This window comes from Cynocephalus volans, chromosome 7, assembly GCF_027409185.1.
Source record: "Cynocephalus volans isolate mCynVol1 chromosome 7, mCynVol1.pri, whole genome shotgun sequence".
NCBI lineage: Eukaryota > Metazoa > Chordata > Mammalia > Dermoptera > Cynocephalidae > Cynocephalus > Cynocephalus volans.
Window position 1 is genome coordinate 51,479,659 of NC_084466.1, and position 20,323 is coordinate 51,499,981.

The 20,323-nt window shown below is 37.3% G+C and overlaps 1 protein-coding gene across 2 annotated transcripts in view; it reads right to left on the bottom strand.

The window, feature by feature from the left end:
• The window catches only part of TDRD3 (tudor domain containing 3), a 178,221-nt gene extending 158,445 nt beyond the window's left edge, over window positions 1-19,776 (bottom strand). Inside the window, exon 1 of one of the 2 annotated variants that reach the window (XM_063102539.1) lies at window positions 19,525-19,774. In XM_063102539.1, the coding sequence (XP_062958609.1) occupies window positions 19,525-19,565 (41 nt within the window). In that variant the 5' untranslated portion in view covers window positions 19,566-19,774. Of the gene's footprint in view, window positions 1-19,524 lie in introns of both variants that reach the window. The other variant, XM_063102540.1, reaches the window with a different exon arrangement.
• Between the last annotated feature and the right edge of the window lie 547 nt (window positions 19,777-20,323).

Genomic DNA, 20,323 nt, shown 5'->3' on the forward strand with positions numbered 1-20,323 from the left:
TTGCATATCTTTTTCCCTTTTTCTATCAAGTTTTTGGTGTTTTGTCCCTTAATTTTAAAGAGTTCTTTATATACTAGGAATTAATAAAATAAATAGAAAAACCACAGACTGGAAAAAACATTCACAGCATATGCAGCTGTCAAGACTCTTATCTAGAACATATAAACAAATCTACAAATCAACATGAAAAAGCCCAAGAATCCAATTTTTTTAATAGGCAAAGACTCAAGTAGATACTTCATAAAAGAAGATATACAAATGGCCAATAAGCACATGAAAAGATGCTCAATATCTTTAGTCATCAAGAAAAAATATACATTAAAATCAAGAGATACCATTTCACACCAGCATGAATGACTAAAATCAAAAGAACTGAAAACAATGAATATCAGAGAGGAGGCAGAGAAAACAGATCTCTCATACATTGTTGATTGGTGTATTAAATGTCATAGTCACTTTGGAAATAAAGCTTTGGCTATTTCTTATAAACTTAAACATAAATCTGCCCTATGGTCTCGCAATTCCATTCCTAAATATTATCCAGGAGAAATAAAAACACATGCCCACAAAAAAATACTTATACAAGAATGTTCACAGTCTTTTTCATAATAACCAGAAACTGTAAACAATCCAAAATGTCTATCAATAGGAGAATGACTAAACAAACTGTGACATACTCAAATATGGAATACTACTCAACAATAAAAAAGAACAAACCACTGATAACAGACAAGAACATGAGTGAATATCAAAAGAATTGTATTAAGCTTCTAAGAAGTCAAAAGAAAAAGGTTTCCATTTTTATGATGTCCAATTACAGAAAAATCAATCCATGATGACAAATATTAGAAAAAGATGACTTATGGGCATAGACCAGTGGAAGGGACAGAGCAAGAGAAAATATCATTGGGAAATGGAAACATTCTGTATCTCCTGAGGATGGTGGTCACATAAGTGTACACAACCATCAAAATCTATGGTACAAAACACCTAAAAGCTATGTGTTTTAAGGTATGTTAATTATGCCATAATTAAAAAAGAAAAGTCCTATTTATTTATTCAATAAAGATTGGTTGAGTCCCTATTCTGTGACAAACATTGTGCTAGTCCTTGGAATTCAAAGATGAAAAGAACATGGTACCTCAAATAAGATCAATCTCAGTGAAGCTTGGTTCAGTTGAGGAAACAGACATATATATAATTATGGCATAATGAGCTAGGGAGAGAATATTAAAGGAGATCAGAGGAAAGACATTTCCCATCAGAGAAGACTTCTTATAACAGGTGATGGCTATGTTTTAAAATGGTAAGCAAGAATTAACTAATTTAAATAAAGAAAAGCATTCCAGATGGAAAGGACAAGATGAGAAATGGTACAATGGCAGGACACAGTATGAGGGGTCTTTAAAAAGTTCATGGAAAGATTCATATTATCTTTTAATTCTATTTTTCCACAAACTGAAGTACCCTCATATACTACATACATAAGAGGCCAAAAAGCAAGTCGATATTGTCAGAGCATGAACTACAAGGGAGGTAGAAGCAAGAAAGGAGACCAGAGACTTTTGAATGTTTTTGCCACATTAAATGATAAATGCATGAGATAACTGATAAATTAACTACCCTGACCCAATTACTATACAACATATATATGTATCAAAATATCATATTGTATCCCATAAGTATGTACAAATACATGTGTAAATTAAAATTTTTTTAAAAAAGAAAGAAAGAAAAGACGCCAGAGAGAACAAGACGCCATGCAGATCTTTGTAAGAAAGACAGACTTTATACTTCAGGTGACAAGAGATATAAAGGTTAGACAACCTTTTTAGATAACTCATTCTAACAGCTATAGAAAAGAAGTATTTGCAAGAAGCAAGAAGACCGATCAGGAAGTCACTAATGTGTTCCCAAGAATGAAGGCCTGAAGCAGAAAAATATTTAGAAGATAAAACTGGCAGTACTAATTCTTAGTTTAAATATGAGAGAATGGGAAGAGTCAAAAATGACTCACATGTGACTAGTGAGATGCCTGTACCACCTCTAAGTAGAGTGTAAAGAGAAGAAAGAATTTGGGAGACAGGAAGGGAAACACAGAGGCATGCGGAGTTTAAGGTGCCTGTGTGATTCCTAGCTCAAACAGTATATAGCAAGTGTTTCATATACAAGGCTGCCTTTTGAAGTACAGGCTTAGGCAGATTTAGGAATCACCAGCACATAGAAATTAGTTTAAAAAGTGAAAGCAAATGAGGCCAATCAGTTAAAATAAGAAGAAAGAGAAAGTAGACCAAAGAAAGAATCTTGTTAATACCAACAGGAAGGTAAGAAAAGGCAGGAAAGAGTGGGATAAGGATAAAGACAGCAAATGAATGATCAGAAAAGGATGAAGAGAACAGAATTCTGCAGTGTTAGGGAAGATGAGAAACAGTGAATCTCAAGAATATTCAGAATTTCAAGGTTGATGAATACCGTCCAATCTAGCAAAGAGGTCACTAAGTAAAGGCCTAAAAAGTATCTCACAACTGGAAGGTCATTGGTAGGTTATCAAAAGCATTTCAGTAGTATGGAAGAAGCACAAGCCAGACTATAGCAGATAGCAGAGGGTAACAGTAGATACAAGGGTACTTTAAAAAGTTCAAGGAAAGATTCATTTTGTCTTTTAGTTCTATTTTTCCACAAACTTTTTGAAAAACCCTCATCTAAGTAAGGAGATGAAAAGTGATATAAAGACTAATATAAAGAAATGAACACATTAAAACAGCAACTTTCAAATCAAAGAAAAATATTTACCAGAAAGGGCACTTATAAAATATTTTCTGAAAAAGAAAATTCAGATTTTGGAGGGAAAAAAACCTTGCTTAATAAATATCTACTTATTAAATGAGTGCTTTAAATACAGCTTCATTCACATATTGATTTGGAAAAAGCACTAAAACATGAATGAAATTAGTAATTGATCACATCAGCTCAATCATGAAAAGGTGAGAGCAAGTCCTCCCATCTATCAGTAATCACTACTTTTTTAAATATGTTCTTAAAAATTCCTTAGTTAAAATAGCATCTCTGCTACTCTTTAGTAATCTACACCTAAGAACTATATTGAGTACTTCCTCATCTTCCTTTAAAAATCTTTATACTTAGAGGTATCTTACTTATTGAAGGGAGTCAATGAAATCATAAAGTGGGTCCTTTTGCTATGGCTTGATATTACACCATGTTCACCTTAAATCACTATTTTATCAATTAGCAAAGCACAATTTTTGAGGTATCCAACAAAGTTATTAATCCTTAAGCAAAGGATATTAAGAAATGACCAGCATTAACAGTAATAGAGTGAACAGTATTAACTGATTTTATTTTTAAATGGGGGTAGAGGAGCCAAGTCTAGGACAATGAAAGCCAACCAGATTTCTTCCTTTCTTCAATTTCCCTTAAGAAAAAAATTCATTGATGAAGTTTACTTCTAAAGAATGTTTTTCTTTAAATTGTGCCTGTCTGATTCTTGATCTCTTAACACATCCATGAAATAAAAGACAGGGTGATCTTTGTAAACTCAGGAAATCTGATCTTTTCATGTCCCTTATTAAAAACTCTCAATAGATCTCTGGACCAGGTTGGTTCTCAGGAGATCCATCAAGTCATCCATACAAAGTTTGGTCATTTGAGAAAAGAAAGCAATTTTATCTGCATATATCTCACATTTTGATATGTAAAAATTAATCATGATTTTTACAGAAAAACTAACGTATTCTTCAAAATTCTTATATTCTTTAAGTGTACAAGTGAGCTATAAAGACGGCATTAGTCTGTTTAAGTTACCTAAAATTCAGGGCCTGGTTTTCTCAATAATGGCATTTGCCTATTATTGGTTACATTTGTTAAATGACCATGTTTGCTTGTTACCACTATGTTAATTACAGCCTCAATACACCAGTGGTTAAAGTGTAAAAGTTCTGATGAAATAGCAATGTAATTTCTATAATCAGAATAATGTCAAAAATGGAAATTGTGCACTGGATCCCAGTGAATATGAATCTCTACATGGTGAAACTCATAATTCTACAAGTTTAAGGACTTACGTTCAAAAAGGAAAAATATCAATATTGAGTATGGTGACGAACATTGAAAAACTGGATTTTATTAGACTCTTCATGCCTAGTCCCTTGAACACTATTACAAAACTTCATGAACAACCTTTGTCAAATCAAGACACGAAATTTTTTTCATAAGTTCAATTTCTAATTTAAAATGATCAGTCTACTGATGAAAACTCAAGTTAATTTAAATATGACTAGCTACCAAATATATTTTGTAATTTAAAGACAAACTCCTATATTTTACTCAGGATTGATATAATTTAACAGGTTTTTCAACCTCACATCTCTAATTTTTCCTTTCCTTAAGCAATACTGATTTGATTAAAAAAAAAAATACTGTCCATGGTCCAGATTGTCTATAGAATCCAAAAATTGTTCAGATGTGATAAAAATTCTCAACTGAAACCAATGAATAATTTCTATCTGGCCCAGGACATGATGGAAAAGTTCTATTAAAATCAGTAGACCATTTCAAAAACCCCTGACAATTCCATATTTGATAGAAAGCCCCCATTGCAAGTAGTAGCACATTCCTATTAAATAGTTAGGATTTACTAATCTGAGAGGCAGCCCCAGTCATACCAGTCATTATGAATAAGAATAAGAACAAGGATTATGGTTGTTCTGGCAAGTTATTTTTGACAAATATGAGAACAAGAAGCATGTACTACTTGTTCCAACCTCAGTTTTTTCTAAGTAACGATGGACTAATATATCTCACTAATTGCTTAGGACAGAGATTAGCAAATTTTTTCTGTAAAGGACCAGATAATTAAAAAGTGCAGGCATTACGGGCCATATGATTTCTGGCATAAGTACTCAGCTCTGCCCCTATAGCACAGAAGCAGTCATAAACAGGAGGTGTGTGAATAGTTCTAGCTGTGCTCTAATAAAACTACTTACAGAAACAGGCAATAGGCCAGATTTGGCCCACCAGCCATAGTAAAATAGGAGTAGCTCAGTTTCCATGAGTTCAGGTTTCAGGACACAAATCTGGCTTCAAGCCACTCCCTGAGGTCTCAGGCTCCTCCTCTAGGTCTTCCCCTAGAAGACAGTTATTGTTGGAGGTTGGACCTATTTTTGGCAACAAGGCACATAAAATTGAGACCTCAGGGGGCTAACTTATGCAAATCCAATGGCTGGGCAAGCTCAGTAGAAAGGGGTTATATAACCCTAATAGCCGAACAAGCTCAGTAAAGTGAAATTTATATTCATTAGATAACATGAATATGCATTAAACAGAGAAATTATAAAAGTTGAACCTGGCAGAAGGCTCATTTTCCTAGGACCAACCTGCACTTCACTGGCTGAGGTGTGTATGCTTTCTTTTGTAACTCACTGGCTGAGGTGTGTATGCTTTCTTTTGTAACACACTTACTTTCAGCAAGCAGCTGCTCAGTCTCTTGAGCCAGCCTGCACTCTGCACTAAACTTTAAGTGTGTATTTCTTACTTTTGTATTAACCTAACGTGGGCCATGAAACTAGACTCAAAAGATATGTCCTTCTCTCTCAAATATGTATTTAGTCTTCAAAAAAAAGGATATTGTCCCATAAATTTACATATTGCATAACTGGCTCCACACATTTTTTTGAGGAGGGCATTCCATTAAACCTTAAGTGAAACCCTTATTTACAAAACTAAAAGGCAAATACCTAATAACAATGCAACATTTCAATGAGAATATGAAATTACCTGCCTTCAGCTTATGAGACAATAAATTCATGTCTACATTAAGAGACTGAATATTGTTTCCCTCTCAAATTTCTTTCTATTCTTCCTATAAAAGTGAAATAATGTAATATTATATGAAATAAATATTCCATCTACCTGTACCATTTTATCTCTAATTTGTAACACTAGTATTTATAAGATTACCAAAAGCTAACGGTAAGATATACTTCATTATGAAATTCAAAATCCTTAAGATATAAAGATTTCATCTTTATCAAAGCATCCCTCTCAGAGAATATATAAAGTATTCCAAAATAGAGTAAAAGGCATCAACTTTTTCCAAAAGTGACATAAGATCAAAACGGTGTACACGTCACATGAATTTATTTAACTGGCAGTAATAAGTTAAGGGAGTCCAGATTTGATATCCAATAGCAAGAACAGTAAGTATTTACTGGGCATTCAGCATAGGCCAAGCAGTGTTCTAAGCCCTTTGTGTATCTTAACCCATTAATCCTCACAACTATACTATGAGGTAGGTTCCACAACTGACACCATTTTATGGTGAGCAAACTGGGGCCGTGAGCAGTTAAGAAATATGCCCAAAGTTATAGCTAATCAGTGACAAAACCAGGACTAACCTCAGCTCAGGAGAGTTGGTCTTCAGAGCCCATGCTCCTAACCACCAACCATACTGCTTCTCAAAAAGTAGATATTAATCTAATTGAAGATCAAAGGTATTTTTGTAACTATTTTCTTTTTCTCAGTAATAGATCATGATAATGCAGTTTTGTGACAGAATTCTAATTAACTCTAATTAATTAAGTCTAATATAAATGTTTAACTATTCAAAATCATTTAATTTATTAATCTCAGTTTCAAGTATAAATTGATTCAAGATTTTGAGCCCATTCCTTGGCAGCACTTTGACAATGCTGACATGCTGCTGTTCATGTATTTGGGGTACTTAAGACAACAAAGAAAAAAAATTGGGGGAAGGGGTGCTGCAGGAGGATAAGCAGGCCATAACAGCAACAAGCACATTGAATACAACAAAAATATTCAGTAAAACATTAGCCTATTTTTCCACTTTTGAAAGTATATGTCTTAGATATATAGAGATCTATAATGATACATTTTTTACATATACTTTTGCTTAAAGCATTAAAGCATTACCAAACACTATAAACAATTCAATTTATACATGAAAGCTATTGTGATAAGGAAAAACATTTTAAAAGACTACCAACAGTTCAATTCAATTTTACTTTCCACGAAAACATGTCAAGGCAGGAATAATTCAAACCATGTCAAGCAGTTCGCCAATACGATAATGACACAGATAAGTTTCACAACACCAGTTCCAAGCTAATATTAATTCATAACTAAAAGCATAAGAAAGCTACAAAATACATAAAAAGAAGGCATTATCTCATAACAAACACAACGATTCTTTGATGTGCCATACCAGGTATAGCAATATGATTAAACCAATAAGGACCGCAATCCACTTTAATAAGCAAATATAATATATACAACTTATTCTTATGGAATGCCTTGTAATGTAGGGAAAAGTGCTTTGCAAGCTCAAAAGTCCTTGACAAACATATCACTAAAAATAATATTTTTAAAAAGAAGAAGAGAGTGTGGTGCTAATAACACCAAAGTCAAGTGTTTGGTTCCCCATAACAGTCAGCTACCAAAAAAAAGAAAGGAAAAAAAGGTAAAAGAATAAGTAAATTAAATCCAAAAGTATGAAAGGCAAAAAAAAAAAAACAGGGCCTCGTTTATTTACACCAGTTCACTCAAATCTATCATAATCTGAACAGTATCACTGAATGAAAAATTCAAACTGTGTCCAGGTAGAACAGAACTACTTAAAGTGTGGTCCATGGATCATGCCAATCTACAAACTTTACTGCTGCACAATGGGATAAGTACAGAAACTGAATTAAGCATTTAGAAACTTTTAGTGCAATCTGACATTGCCACAAGGTTTTATATTTTACAAGATTACTGATCTGTGACAAACTGGAAATTTTAACACTGACAGGTAGTTTTGAGAATCACTGAGTTAGTCCACAGCTCTCAGAATCCCTCTCAGGAAGATGTGAGACTAAAGGTCTTGGAAACCAAGGGCATGATGTGTGCCACCTTCTTCATCATGGAACTGACTCCATGGATCTCTGCTGTCCTTCCCTCTCCAGCTGGCTGAAATCCAGATGAGGCAGCTACTCTACTATGACCATGAAGATAATGATAATACCCTAGAGTAGTGCTCCTCAAACTTTAATGTGCAAAAGAATCACCAAGAGAATCTTGTTAAAATACAGATGCTGATTTAGCAGATCTCAGATGAAGACAGAGATTCTACATTTCTAACAAGCTATCCAGTTGACGCCAATGCTGCTGATAGCTCCAACACACTTGGAGTAGCAAAGAATGAGGGGACAACAAAGCAGTAAGATGGAAGAAACCCAGGTCTCTAAATGACAACATAAAACATAACTGTCCCACCACTCTGGGTTGTCTTGTGAGAGGAAAAAAAGCTATGTTCTTCAGGCCTCTGTAATGTGGGGTCTCTTTTATTAGCAGCCTAGCCTTTAACATAACTAATGTTGGGCATTTTTTAAAATATTAGAGGGATGGAGCTCAGGCCAGTTTTGTGTTTAATCTGCTTCTGCATTTTGATTAAAATAATACCAGTGTAAATTCTTATTCACATAAATATAAACTGGTAAAAACGTCAAGGCCCTGTTGCCCTTTCAAGATAATCAGACCTCAGTATGTATACCATGATTTCTGTCATGTATCATTTAAATATTAAGTCTATTCTCATTACCATATACCTGTTAAAGTATACACCACTGCACTGCAGTCTTTTCCATAATATCAAGTCAAAATCTCAACTTGTTAAACTCTCCATTTAAGAAACTACATCTAATCATATGAAGGTGCCTTTCAATTGTGAACCACTGCAGAAGAAGTCTTGTCTTTATAATTGGTAGAAAATGCAATGAATACAATGGCAAGTGTCTTTGTGTAGTAAAGAGAAGCTAGATATGTTTGCCAACAAAATTAAATGTTATTTTGGGTGGCCATTTTGCACTAACAAGGATGTAAACATGTAAGTGAATAAGCCAGGCACAAAAGGAAGAATACTACACATGTCCTCACTCAGGAGTGAGAGCTAAGAGAGAAAGAAGGAAAAAAAGACCACAGTAGTGTGTTGGACTTGCAGAGGGAGAGAACAGACCTAGGGTTGCCAGAGGTGGAGAGAAGGAGGGGGAAGGAGGTTGGTAAGAGGTTGGGGACCTCCAATTGGGTGGGGGACATGGGTTATAATTGCAATTTATGGAAATAGGCATGGTGATAGCATTGATCTGATCATCACATCTTGGGTACAGGTGGTGAAGGTCAGCTTTGTGCACCACAAATATGCATAATCAATTTTAAAATGTTAAAATAAATAAACTCCCAACTTAAAAAAAAAAAAAGGTAACTGAAATTTCATGGTATTGTGTGGAGTATGCATAAAGCAAATGTACTTCACAGGGCCTGGTTTTCCAAAGCCTTGCAGTTTCAAATATTGACCTTGCAAAAGAAAGGAAATTTTCCCCAGGCTATAGTCTCTGTTGTAAGATAAAGAATTGTAACACAACAAGGTTGCTGGCTCAAAGACAGACAGGTTACTGATTGATATGTAAAGATACTGGGAAATTGCTGTAAGAAGAGAATGTTTGCTAAGATCAAGCTTTTGTTGGTGGATCAACTTCTTGAAAATTGCATTATAGAATGTCAACTTGCTTTTCTTACTGAATGTTACAAGCTTCTATTGTTGAACTTTTTAAATACTTAGCAAAAACCCCACCTATGTTCTCTTCCTGTAACTTCAATAAATGCGGGAAGAGAACCCCAATTCATGGTTAATTTCCCAAATGGAAGGAAATGCTTCTCTCTTGAGGGTTCCAGGAGATTAACCCCTTTTCGGGGCTTCTCACTGCTCAGAAGAGATGGGCTTTGAGTAATCTTTGGCAGCTCCGTCACCCAGGCGAAAAGGGATGACAAATCCGTGAGAGGCAAAGCAACAGTATTGGTATAGCCATCATGTTTTTATACACAGAAACTTTCATTATGTATCAATTTTCACTTATCAAAGAATCATCTAATTAATATATGCTTATAAAGACTTCTAATGAATCTGTAATTAAGTGAACAAGAAAAAAATAGCAAAAGCAAAAAACCACAACCAGAGCAAAGCAATCAAAAAATTTATCAGCAGCAACCAAATCAAAGAAAAAGGTACATTCTGATCTTGTACAACTTTAAAATATAGCAACCAAGGAAGATTCTGATGGGGTCTGGATACTAACCCTACCTCATCCATCCTCAAGAAGCAAAACTGAGGAAAGAAGTCAAATCAACACAATCCTGGAGGAATCTCATTACTCTAGTTAGAGTGGAACATTCTGAGGGAATTAGCAGGCAGCCTGAAGAAAAGAGCATGACAAATCCCTAGACATAGAAGCCTCTGAAGACCAACTTGGGCTCTCAGCGTGGAAGGGAGTCACCAGTACCTGCCATTCTGAATACAGTGAACTGAACAGGGGCATTGAGAAGATAGATGCCTTCACATGCTTTGTGTCCTAACTACTAATTCGTGGTCCTTTTTGGTGTTCATAACTGTATTAATCCGTTTCTGCTGATTATAACAAAATACACAGAACTCTGTGATTCATAAAGAAAATGAAATTTATTGCTTACAGTTTCAGAGGCTAGGAAACCCAAAGTCCACAGAACACATCTGGTGAAGGCTTTCTTTGGTGGTGTCTTCAGTGATGGAAGGGTATCACACTGCAAAAATGGCACAGCAAAGAGTGCAGAGAGAGAGACAGACTCTCCTCTCTTCTTTTGAAGCTCTCAGAACCATGCCCCTGACCACCATTTTTAATCCATTCACTATGGTGTGGTCCTACAATCTACTCATCTCTTCAGACTCCACCTTTCAATTACAATAATAGGATTTCCCACCCTCTTAACAGTCACAGTGGGGGCCAAGTTTCTAATACATAAAACTTGGGGGACACAATTCAAGCTTCCGTCAGTTTTGGGGGGACATAATCCAATCCATTACAATAACTAAAAGTTAGCAAAGAGTAACCCAGGCTTAGCAGTGTCCTCAGGTAAAACCCCAGTCAGTGGACAGCTTTACTAGACTGCAAAGTGCCTAGATGCCTACTACTTTTCCTCATCAAAGGCTCTAGGATGAATTACAATTTCATCATCCTAACTCCTCGCTAACCAGGAATTCTGAATATGATCCATTCTGAAATATCAAAAAGAAAAGTAAGAATTTGTATCATATCTTACAAAACATCAAAATGTAGAAAGAAATAATTAGGACAAACCATACTAACATAAACTACTGAAAATACTTTCTATTGACATTGCTTTGAAAGAGAACAGTTCAAAGACCCTCTATGACAGTTCATTGTCCCAAGCAAAGAAATTTTATCAACATATTTCAAAATTTACTTCTAACTGAATACAAACACATACTTTTATCCACATTATTATTGGTTATATATCATAACAGTTGAATTCTATCAACAAGGAAGAAAATATCAATAGAGAAAACTTTCTGTAACAGGTTTTTTCCTGAATTTTTGTAGAGATCATATTATTCATAAAATTTCTTTAAATTTCACCACATGCATTTCAGAAATAACAATTTTCAACTCTACAAAAAGCATGAAGAAGTTTCATATTCCTTGAGGACACTAAAGCAATATGATGAAAGATACCAAGACTAATTAAGATGACACTGACATTTATTCCACAAGCATTTAGATATCTATTGTGAGTCTTGCACCTTGCTAAATGTTAGGGATACTACAAAAATATAAAAGGACTTGATCATTGCCTTACAGCAGCTTACAAAATCATAAAACATTAATCAAGCTATTCTACCTAATTAGAAAAGCCAAATATTCATTTATTTCTCTGGATCTAAAAGTGGAATATATTTATGGCAAAGGAAAAATTATTTCATTAACTTTATCACAAAAACCTATCAACTTTCTGGACACAAACTTACATATATGCCCCTATTTCTCTCTCAAAACAAAGCATGAAACCGCATCAATTTGAAATCCATCATAAAATGTTGGCTTAAGTTATTTAGCAAGTTTTTCCATCAATACTCATATTTAATGTTTCACATAAGATATTTTACAAAATCTACCTTTATTAATTTTCAAACTCCTCATGGTCCTGCTTGGGAATCTAGTAAAGTAAAAATGTTTTTTTCTTTAATATCTTCACTTAATATCTATGACAGATATTATGCCTTCTGAAAAGCTGCAGCTGAATTTTATTTGCATTTTATATTTAAAGGAATTGGGGGAGGATCTTGGAGGAATTTTTAAAAAGACTCTCAGATATCTAAATTTATAAAGAATGTTTTAAAAACTGCTGTGTCTCTAACATCAGCAAGTCAATAATACCGACCTAGTCAAATAATCTTATCAAAGAAGTCAAAGATACGTCCATTTTCCCTTGTTAGAAAAGTCAATGACTTTACAATGCATTCTAAAGCTTTTTCCCCTGTCTGGCAGCTCCTTAAATGCCCATCCTCCTCTAAAAATGCTGAAATTTCTCGTTACTTAAACCCAGCCTCTTACTCAAAGCTTGGTCCTTAGATCAGTGCCATCCAGCAAAAAAAATTAATGCAGGCCACATATGTAATTTTAAATTATCTAGTAGCCGCAGTTTAAGAAGAAACAGATGAAATTAATTTAATAATATATTTTAATAATGTATTGAAAATATTATTTCTATATATTTAATCAATATAAAAGTTACTGAGATCTTTACATTCATATTTCATACTAAGTCTTCCAGACCCTGCGTGTATTTTACATTTACACCACATCTGAACTTGAACTAGACACATTTCAAGTGTTCTGTAGCCACATGTGGCTAATGGCTACTGTACTGGAGAACAGCCTTAGATTATCTCATCCATGCACTGGTTAATCACTCACTATACTCAAATGACTCCAAATTTATACCTCTAGTCCAGTCTTCTCTTCTGAGTGCAAGATTAGTATTCTCTAACACCTAGCTGACATTTTATTTAAAAGACTGAAAGGCACCTCACATTCAAATAATATCCAAATTCGATTCATGAGCCACCTCCCTAAAAATGTGGTCATCTTCTAATAGTCCCTATCTAACCAAATTGTAATTGATTCAGGTATACAAGCCCCAAACCTAGAAATCAATTCCTTGACACCTTCCCTCTGTCACTCCCATATCCAATCCATCAAAAAGTTCTGTCCATTTGCTTCTTAAATATCTCTCAAATCAATACATTGCTCTCCATCTCAACCATCATCAACCATCTACTCCTGCCCAGCTCCATTTTCTTCAATGCAAGAATATCTCAAAACTTAACTGGACAAGGAAAATGTGGTATATATATATATATATATATATACACAATGAAATACTACTCTCCCATAAAAAATAATGAAATTCTGCCATTCACAGCAACATGGATGAACCTGGAAAAAATTATGTTAAGTGAAATATGTTAAGGCACAGGAAGAAAAATACAAGACATCCTTACTCATAAATAGGAGCTTAAAATAAATAAATAAATAAATAAATAAAAGAAAGATTAAACAATCACAATACATTGAACTTTCAAAAGGAGAGAACAGAACTGAGGTTACCAGAGGTGAGAAGGCCAGGGGCATGGGGGGGGAGGGGGATCAGTTAGCAAGGAATTGGTAAAAGGTCACAAAGAATGATTGATTACATTGTGTAATGATGAATATACTAATTATCCTGATTTGATCACCATATATTGTATACAGGTATTGATATTCAACTGTTCCCAACAAAATGTCATCAATTGTGTTTCAAAAAGAAAAAGAAATAAAGAAGGTAATTCTATCGTATATTTTTTAAAAAACAAAACTTAACTATGGTGTCATCCCTACCTCAACCCTCCCATCTCCTGATTAAAACTTTTCAACTGATTTCTATTGCCTCCAGAATAAAAACAAAATTTAACAAGGCCTATAAGTCCAAGCTACATGACCTAGCCCCTAAGTATCTCCTAGCCCCATTTTACTGCACTGCCCCTCCATCTTGCCTGCTGGCCACCCTGGTCCTTCAGACCTTTGTAATCACCATACTACCTACTGCCATACTACCTTTGCAGATGCTACTGTCCCCTTACTTAGTCTAGTTCAATTCTACTCACCCTCCAGCTCTCAAAAAAGCATTTTCTGACTGCCATGAAGAAATTGCTGTTCTATAAGTGTGTCTAGAAAGATGCACCTTCTCCTCTCTAGTATATTTTATAGATGCAGTATATTTGAATATGTAATTAATGGCTTTCTCCCCATAAGACTACATCTGATTGTACTTTAAAAAGTACCTGCCACAACATAATGTTTGATATTTGTTGAATGAGTGTGTCAATGAATCTGCCTTGTTCTTTCTGTAGACAAAGACCACACACAATATTGAGAGAAGTTATATACCAACGAACTTTGCTTATACATCATTACTAGTGGAAAGCATTAAACACTTCACAAGTCTGGGTTAATAGCTCTCAGATATGTTTCAAAAACACCCTGCAAGGGCCGGCCCGTGGCTCACTCGGGAGAGTGCGGTGCTGATAACACCAAGGCCCCGGGTTCGGATCCCATATACGGATGGCCGGTTTGCTCACTGGCTGAGCGTGGTGCTGACAACACCAAGTCAAGGGTTAAGATCCCCTTACCGGTCATCTTTTAAAAAAAAAAAAAAACACCCTGCAAGTAAAATGCCAGTATATAACATGTTTAAATTCTGCCTGTCTTGTACATCATTATACCCCAGCAACATGGTGCCTTGCATATAGAAGGCACAAATTTCAAGTATATATAAGCATATTTCAGTACACACATTATTGTGTAGGGTTACTTATTTCTCTGCATTATGACTTATTATTACAAAGATATCATACCTTCAATAGCATTATACTGAGATGAGGGTAGCTATTTGTCTCTACTTTAAGGGCCATAATACTGTAACACACGGGAGAAGTACAAACACACATGTACACATACACTCACACAGACTCACACCCATCTAGTAGAGGTGTGAAACCTACAGGGGTTACAGTACTAAGGTACATGTAGGCTCTCTGTCCAGCCCTGGAGCTCATTGCAATTCTTTCCCCTCTCTCTCTCCATCACCATGTTTCTTTTCTATCAGTATTTTTGATTTGGCACCCTTCTGAATACTTAACATTATTACCACACATTTCTTGCCCCCTCTTCTTTGCTTTTCTTTGTTGTTCTATGACTTCACAAGTGTTTCTCAATTTTTTACATGAAAATTTTTGCATTGCTGGGAGTCCAATATGCCTCTTCCAAAAATTACCTGGAAGTAAAAGTGTTCTTTAGCTACTTCCGGATCCTAGACCTTTCAAAAAGGAAGAATTTCTAGATTTACGGAAGTGAACTGTAACATGTTAAGTCAAAATGCCAATATTCTTCTTTTAGCAAAAGAAAAAAAACATAAGCCAAAAAAAGTTGATAGTCTTATATTTTTATGGTTCTTGAAATGTTACTATGCAATTTGCAGTTGACTTAGCAAATGCTGCTGTGTGAAAGGAGCAAATTATTTTCAACATGCTGAGGTAGCAAGTTTCTTTTTATACCTCTTTTATGCTTGAGACAGTCAAGTCTTTCAAGGCAGTTGAAACTAGATATATACGTTAGTCACCAAAAATTCGCTGCAAACAGCACCTTGAAATCTCAACACTCACAGTTTAACAGATTATCCAGTCATTTTTCACAGTTTCACAGTATCAGCAGAAGCAGCAAGGCAATATGTAACATACTTTGAGACAGAAGGTCAACAATGCTTATCACCTTTGAGCATTCTAATTTCGTAAATGATATAAACCATAGAGATAGTTATAAATGCTCATTAAATAGGAAAATTTCAAAATAGAAAACCTAATAAAAAGTGATTGGTTTCGTCTAGAGTTCTTCATCATCTTAAAAGTTTTAATGGCTCTGATCCTTCCCAAAAGAGTGTATACCAAGAGCATTTATATCAAAGTGATAATGAAAAAGTATTTTATAATCCTAGATAGCAAAAAAACCTTACACTTAATATACAACCTTATAAAGAACTACCAATACTCTCTACAAATATGCCATCCCTAAGAGTTACGCTGGAATAACATGAGGGAGCAAAACTTCTGATACCCTCTTAGTGTATGCATAAACTCTTATGGTATATAATATAACACTAGTATATTATAAGAAAATATAGTTATGTTGATGCAAAGGTTGTACTGACATTGCTTTAAAATGTTTCTCATCTGAAGATTGAGACCGTTCATCTGCAATCTCCTGGAGAATAGGTGAGTCTCTCAAAAAATTGAAACCAAATAAATATAAAGGCACAGGGGAATCTGACTTTCTTGATCTTGATCATTAATGTGTCTGAGAAGCTTCTATGTGATGGGATGCGAAAAGAAGTCTTCCTTCTGTGGACAGGTCAAAAGCTAGAAGTTAGAAATTCCAGCAAAATGCCCTAAAGTTGTTCCTCGTCTTTGGATTAGCTACCTCAAGGCAACATGTGAAACAGTGCAGGCCCTTTAAGACAAGAAAGCAATAATCACTTTGTCATCCATACAGCCATTATGCTTCTTATTTTCCCTATTTTCCAATGTTGTTCTCCTCCAGAGCCATATTTTGATAAGGACCTTTTAACCTGTAGCCTTTCTTAGTTGTTCAAAGGTGAAACAAAGGAAAGAGACTTAGGTATGCACTTGGGCCAGAGGATGTCAGCATGGTGGTAACACCAGTAATCAAAGAGAGATAACTCCAAAGAGGAAAGTGAAATTCAAGGGGGAGAAGGGAAGAAGGAGACCATTGTACTCATCCTCTCTATCCCATCTACCCTTGCTCTCCTCAAAAACAAAACAAAACAAAACAAAATATGGAGTACTCCATGATTAAACCTTGGATGTAAGAAACGGCCTTTCTAAGAAAATTCATTCTTTCAAAATAAAATGGAAAACACTATTTCTAATGCTACTCTATAAAGCCTTCAACTCAAAACTGAGTAAAGCAAAGACACTATATATATATATCGATCGTACAGTCTTCAAGTGGCTACTGTTTAAACTATATTTTAAAATGTTGATGTTTATAGGGGTTTTCATGAAGATTAAAAACTTAAGAAGGAAAAATGTACTCAAAAAAACAATGTAAACTTGAATAACAGATTGGTCTATACAGACTTTCTGCACCCCCTAAAGATCACATTTTCAGAAGCATAAGCTTTTCAGCACTAAATATTTCCCTAATCTACTGTTTTAGGTATAGCTAATAGAACAGATTTAATAATAGTTTAGACATTTTACCATCTATTTCTTTATGTCCTACAAGTAATCAAGTACAAAGAAGACTTGAGTACTAAGAAAAACAGTTTTGTCAGTGACCATAAGAGAGAACCCCAAGTGTAAGAGGAAACATAGGATGTCAGAACTGAAATGAATTGGTCAAAGCTGCTCTCCAGTCAGAAATTTTCCCTCCAGTGCTCTTTTGCCTAAACCTTCTGTATTTTAACGAATAAGTATCTTATTAAAGACTTAGTACAAGCCACCTGAAAGCCTAGGAGATCCTTATGCCTTGACTGTTCAAGATCCATCAGGAATTACATGAAACTCGCAAACTCCTAGAAAGATAGTTTTATCGGCCCCACAATTACAACTGACTTTATAAGTCACGGCCATACAGAAGCAGCAGACTAATGGAAGAAAGGAACACAGGTAACTTGCGATGCGAAGTGATAAATGCTACAATATAACATCGCTGGAGATTTGTAACAATATAACAAAGCAGAGAGTGATCCTATCTAAGCTTCTGAAGCTCTGTCTGGAGAATTCTGACTGGCAGGGGGCATTCCAAGGTCAACTGTATCAGACTTTACTGAGAAACTAGTTAGTGCACTCCTTGGCACTAAAGATACACAGAAAAGCAGGATCCAGTTCCCTGCCTTTAAGGAGCTTAAGGGTTCAAATAAGACAAACTTAGCACGTGTTGGGGACCCAAATATTGAGACTAAGCTTTCTAGAGGAGGCGGGGTCATGTTGGAAAGCAGTAAAACACTGAATTTGTAAATAAAATCATATCATTAGTTTGAAAAAGTAAGACTCCATCTAGTGAGGAAGGGGGAAAAACAAATAGAAGAGTGATCCAATATATTAATTAAGGACAGCCTTGTTAGGTAAAGAAACTGAAGAGAGAAATTCCAGTTTAAACTAACAAAAATAAAAATGAATAAAGTGAGTTTTTAAAACTCTCCGATTTATTATGCAGATGGTGTTCTGAGAAAAAAACTGTAGGAATCATCATGTATAAAGCTTAAAAGCACTAGGTGTGGAACCAAGCCCCCTGGTTGAACCCAGGCTCAACATTCAACTCCACCAGTTCCTAGCTATTTATTTTGGGAAAGTTATTTAACAGCACTTTGCGTCAGTCTCCTCGCCTGTAAAATAGTGCATAACAAATACAGTGCCTGCAAAGCCAGGAGTGGCTTCTTCAAACACGGGTGCGGTTATTTCACTCTACTGATCAAAAACTTTAATTCACAAAATCAGATCCACATCTTTTAGGCACTGGTCGCCTCCAATCCTCATTGAACACCCTCCTACTTCCACGAACCATGTAAATCTAGTGTCAGTTCTGCTTACCTACCTGTGTCTAGAAAGCCTTTTCCTCCCAATCTTTCAAAGCCCGCTTATCTAAAAAATTAACTCTCCCTCCAATTCCATAGCACACTTGCCTGCTCCTCTGTACCGTTTATACTATTTCCCCTGTTCTGTGTTTGGTCTTTCAATGCCTTCCCTTCTCACTAAGCTAGTAATTTAGGAGAGCCGGGGCAAATATTTTTCATCCTCGTCCCTACCCCTCATCCCAGACTATGCCTATGCAAGCCCGGGAAAAGCGTCACTGAATTCAACTGGGTGTTTACAATCGTAATGGCCGCAGCTCCAGAAATTGCTTAATTTCCCATAATTTTTTACTGCTTTCAGATCCTAAAATCCCGACATGCAACGTCTTTTAAAATCAGAACAACGCCATCCTTTCAAGAAAAGTTCCACGGAGCACCCCCACGAGTTGACAGTGCGGGCATTCTCGGCTTCAGAAGTTGTGTGTGTGCCGCGAAAGGCGGCTTCACGCTGGTTACTGTACTTTGAAATAAGGAGAAAGAAGAGCGGGCTGGGGCGGCAGCAGGGCTCCGGCCGCGCCCGTCCCTCTCCGCCGCACTTGCTTCTGCAGCCCTCGCCTCCCCTCCTCGTCCCGCCGCAGCAACAGTCCCCGGAGAGGCGACGGCGCGGGCGGCGTTGCAGGTCCTCCGGGGCGGCTCGGTTCAGGCCTGGGCCGTCAGCCGCCCTGCCCGCGGCCCCCAGCCTCTCCCCAGACCCGCCGCTCGCCTCCCCGGGCCCAGGCCTCCGCCGCCGCCGCCATCCCGAGGGGAGCTGGGGGACACGCTCGGCTCCGCGTGGCGCCGGGGGCGGAGCCGGCCCGGAGGACCCGGAGGGAGGCCGGGGGTGGGCGGCGGCCTCCGCCTACCCCGACACGCACCCACCGCCCCCAACTCCAACCCTCCTTGGGGCCCCGGCCCGCGCCCGCGGCCCGGCGGCCGGCGGGACTCACCACTTACCAACCCGCTTGGGACAACGCCACTCCGGGGACCTCGGCCATGGTAGCTGCTTAGGCCAGGGATGGTGGGGGGCTGGAGTGGGGGGGGGGAGGAGGCTTCCTACTTGAGACCAAAAAAAAAAAAAGAAAGAAAGAAAAGAAAAGGAAAAAAACTCCTCTGGTCGGCTCTGCAACTGGGCATGCTCAGTGCGGCCGGCGCTTCCGCGTGCGGATTCCGCTCGCCGAGTTTTCCGAGCGGCCGCAGGGGCAGGCCTAGTGTAGGGCTGGGAGGATGCTGTGCGCGCCGGACGGCGATGGGCCAAACGCGGGCCGGGGGCTGGAAATCAGGGGATGGCGTATTAGCAGAGACCACAGAGACTCTGCCTCTCCACCGAAGGCTTTTGTGGTTGTTTGGGGCCACTTTTCTGAATTGCACGCCTCGGAAACTAGTGGTTATGCTCTTCGTAGAGCAGAAAGTGAGGTCCGCGCTTCCGGGACCGACAGGCGGTCCCCGTAGAGGGAAGGGCAGAGTTGAGGAGGACAGGTCGGCTGCGAGGGCGCGCTATTAGTAGGGCGCTAATGAGACCACGTTTAGTGCAGTAAAACTCGAAGGTGTCCCCAGCCCATTCTGCCTAGGAGAAAAGTTTACTTTCTTGTAAACACTCGCTTCATTCACCTCGCCTTTCTGTCTGCCTGGGCGCAAAGAAAAGAACACAGTCGGGCTTTTTCGAGTCTCCACGAGCAGATCGGGTTGGCCAGGTCGGACATCACAGTGAAAGTAAATGGTCAGCCCGAGGAAGCCTGCACTTAGAGGACATGAG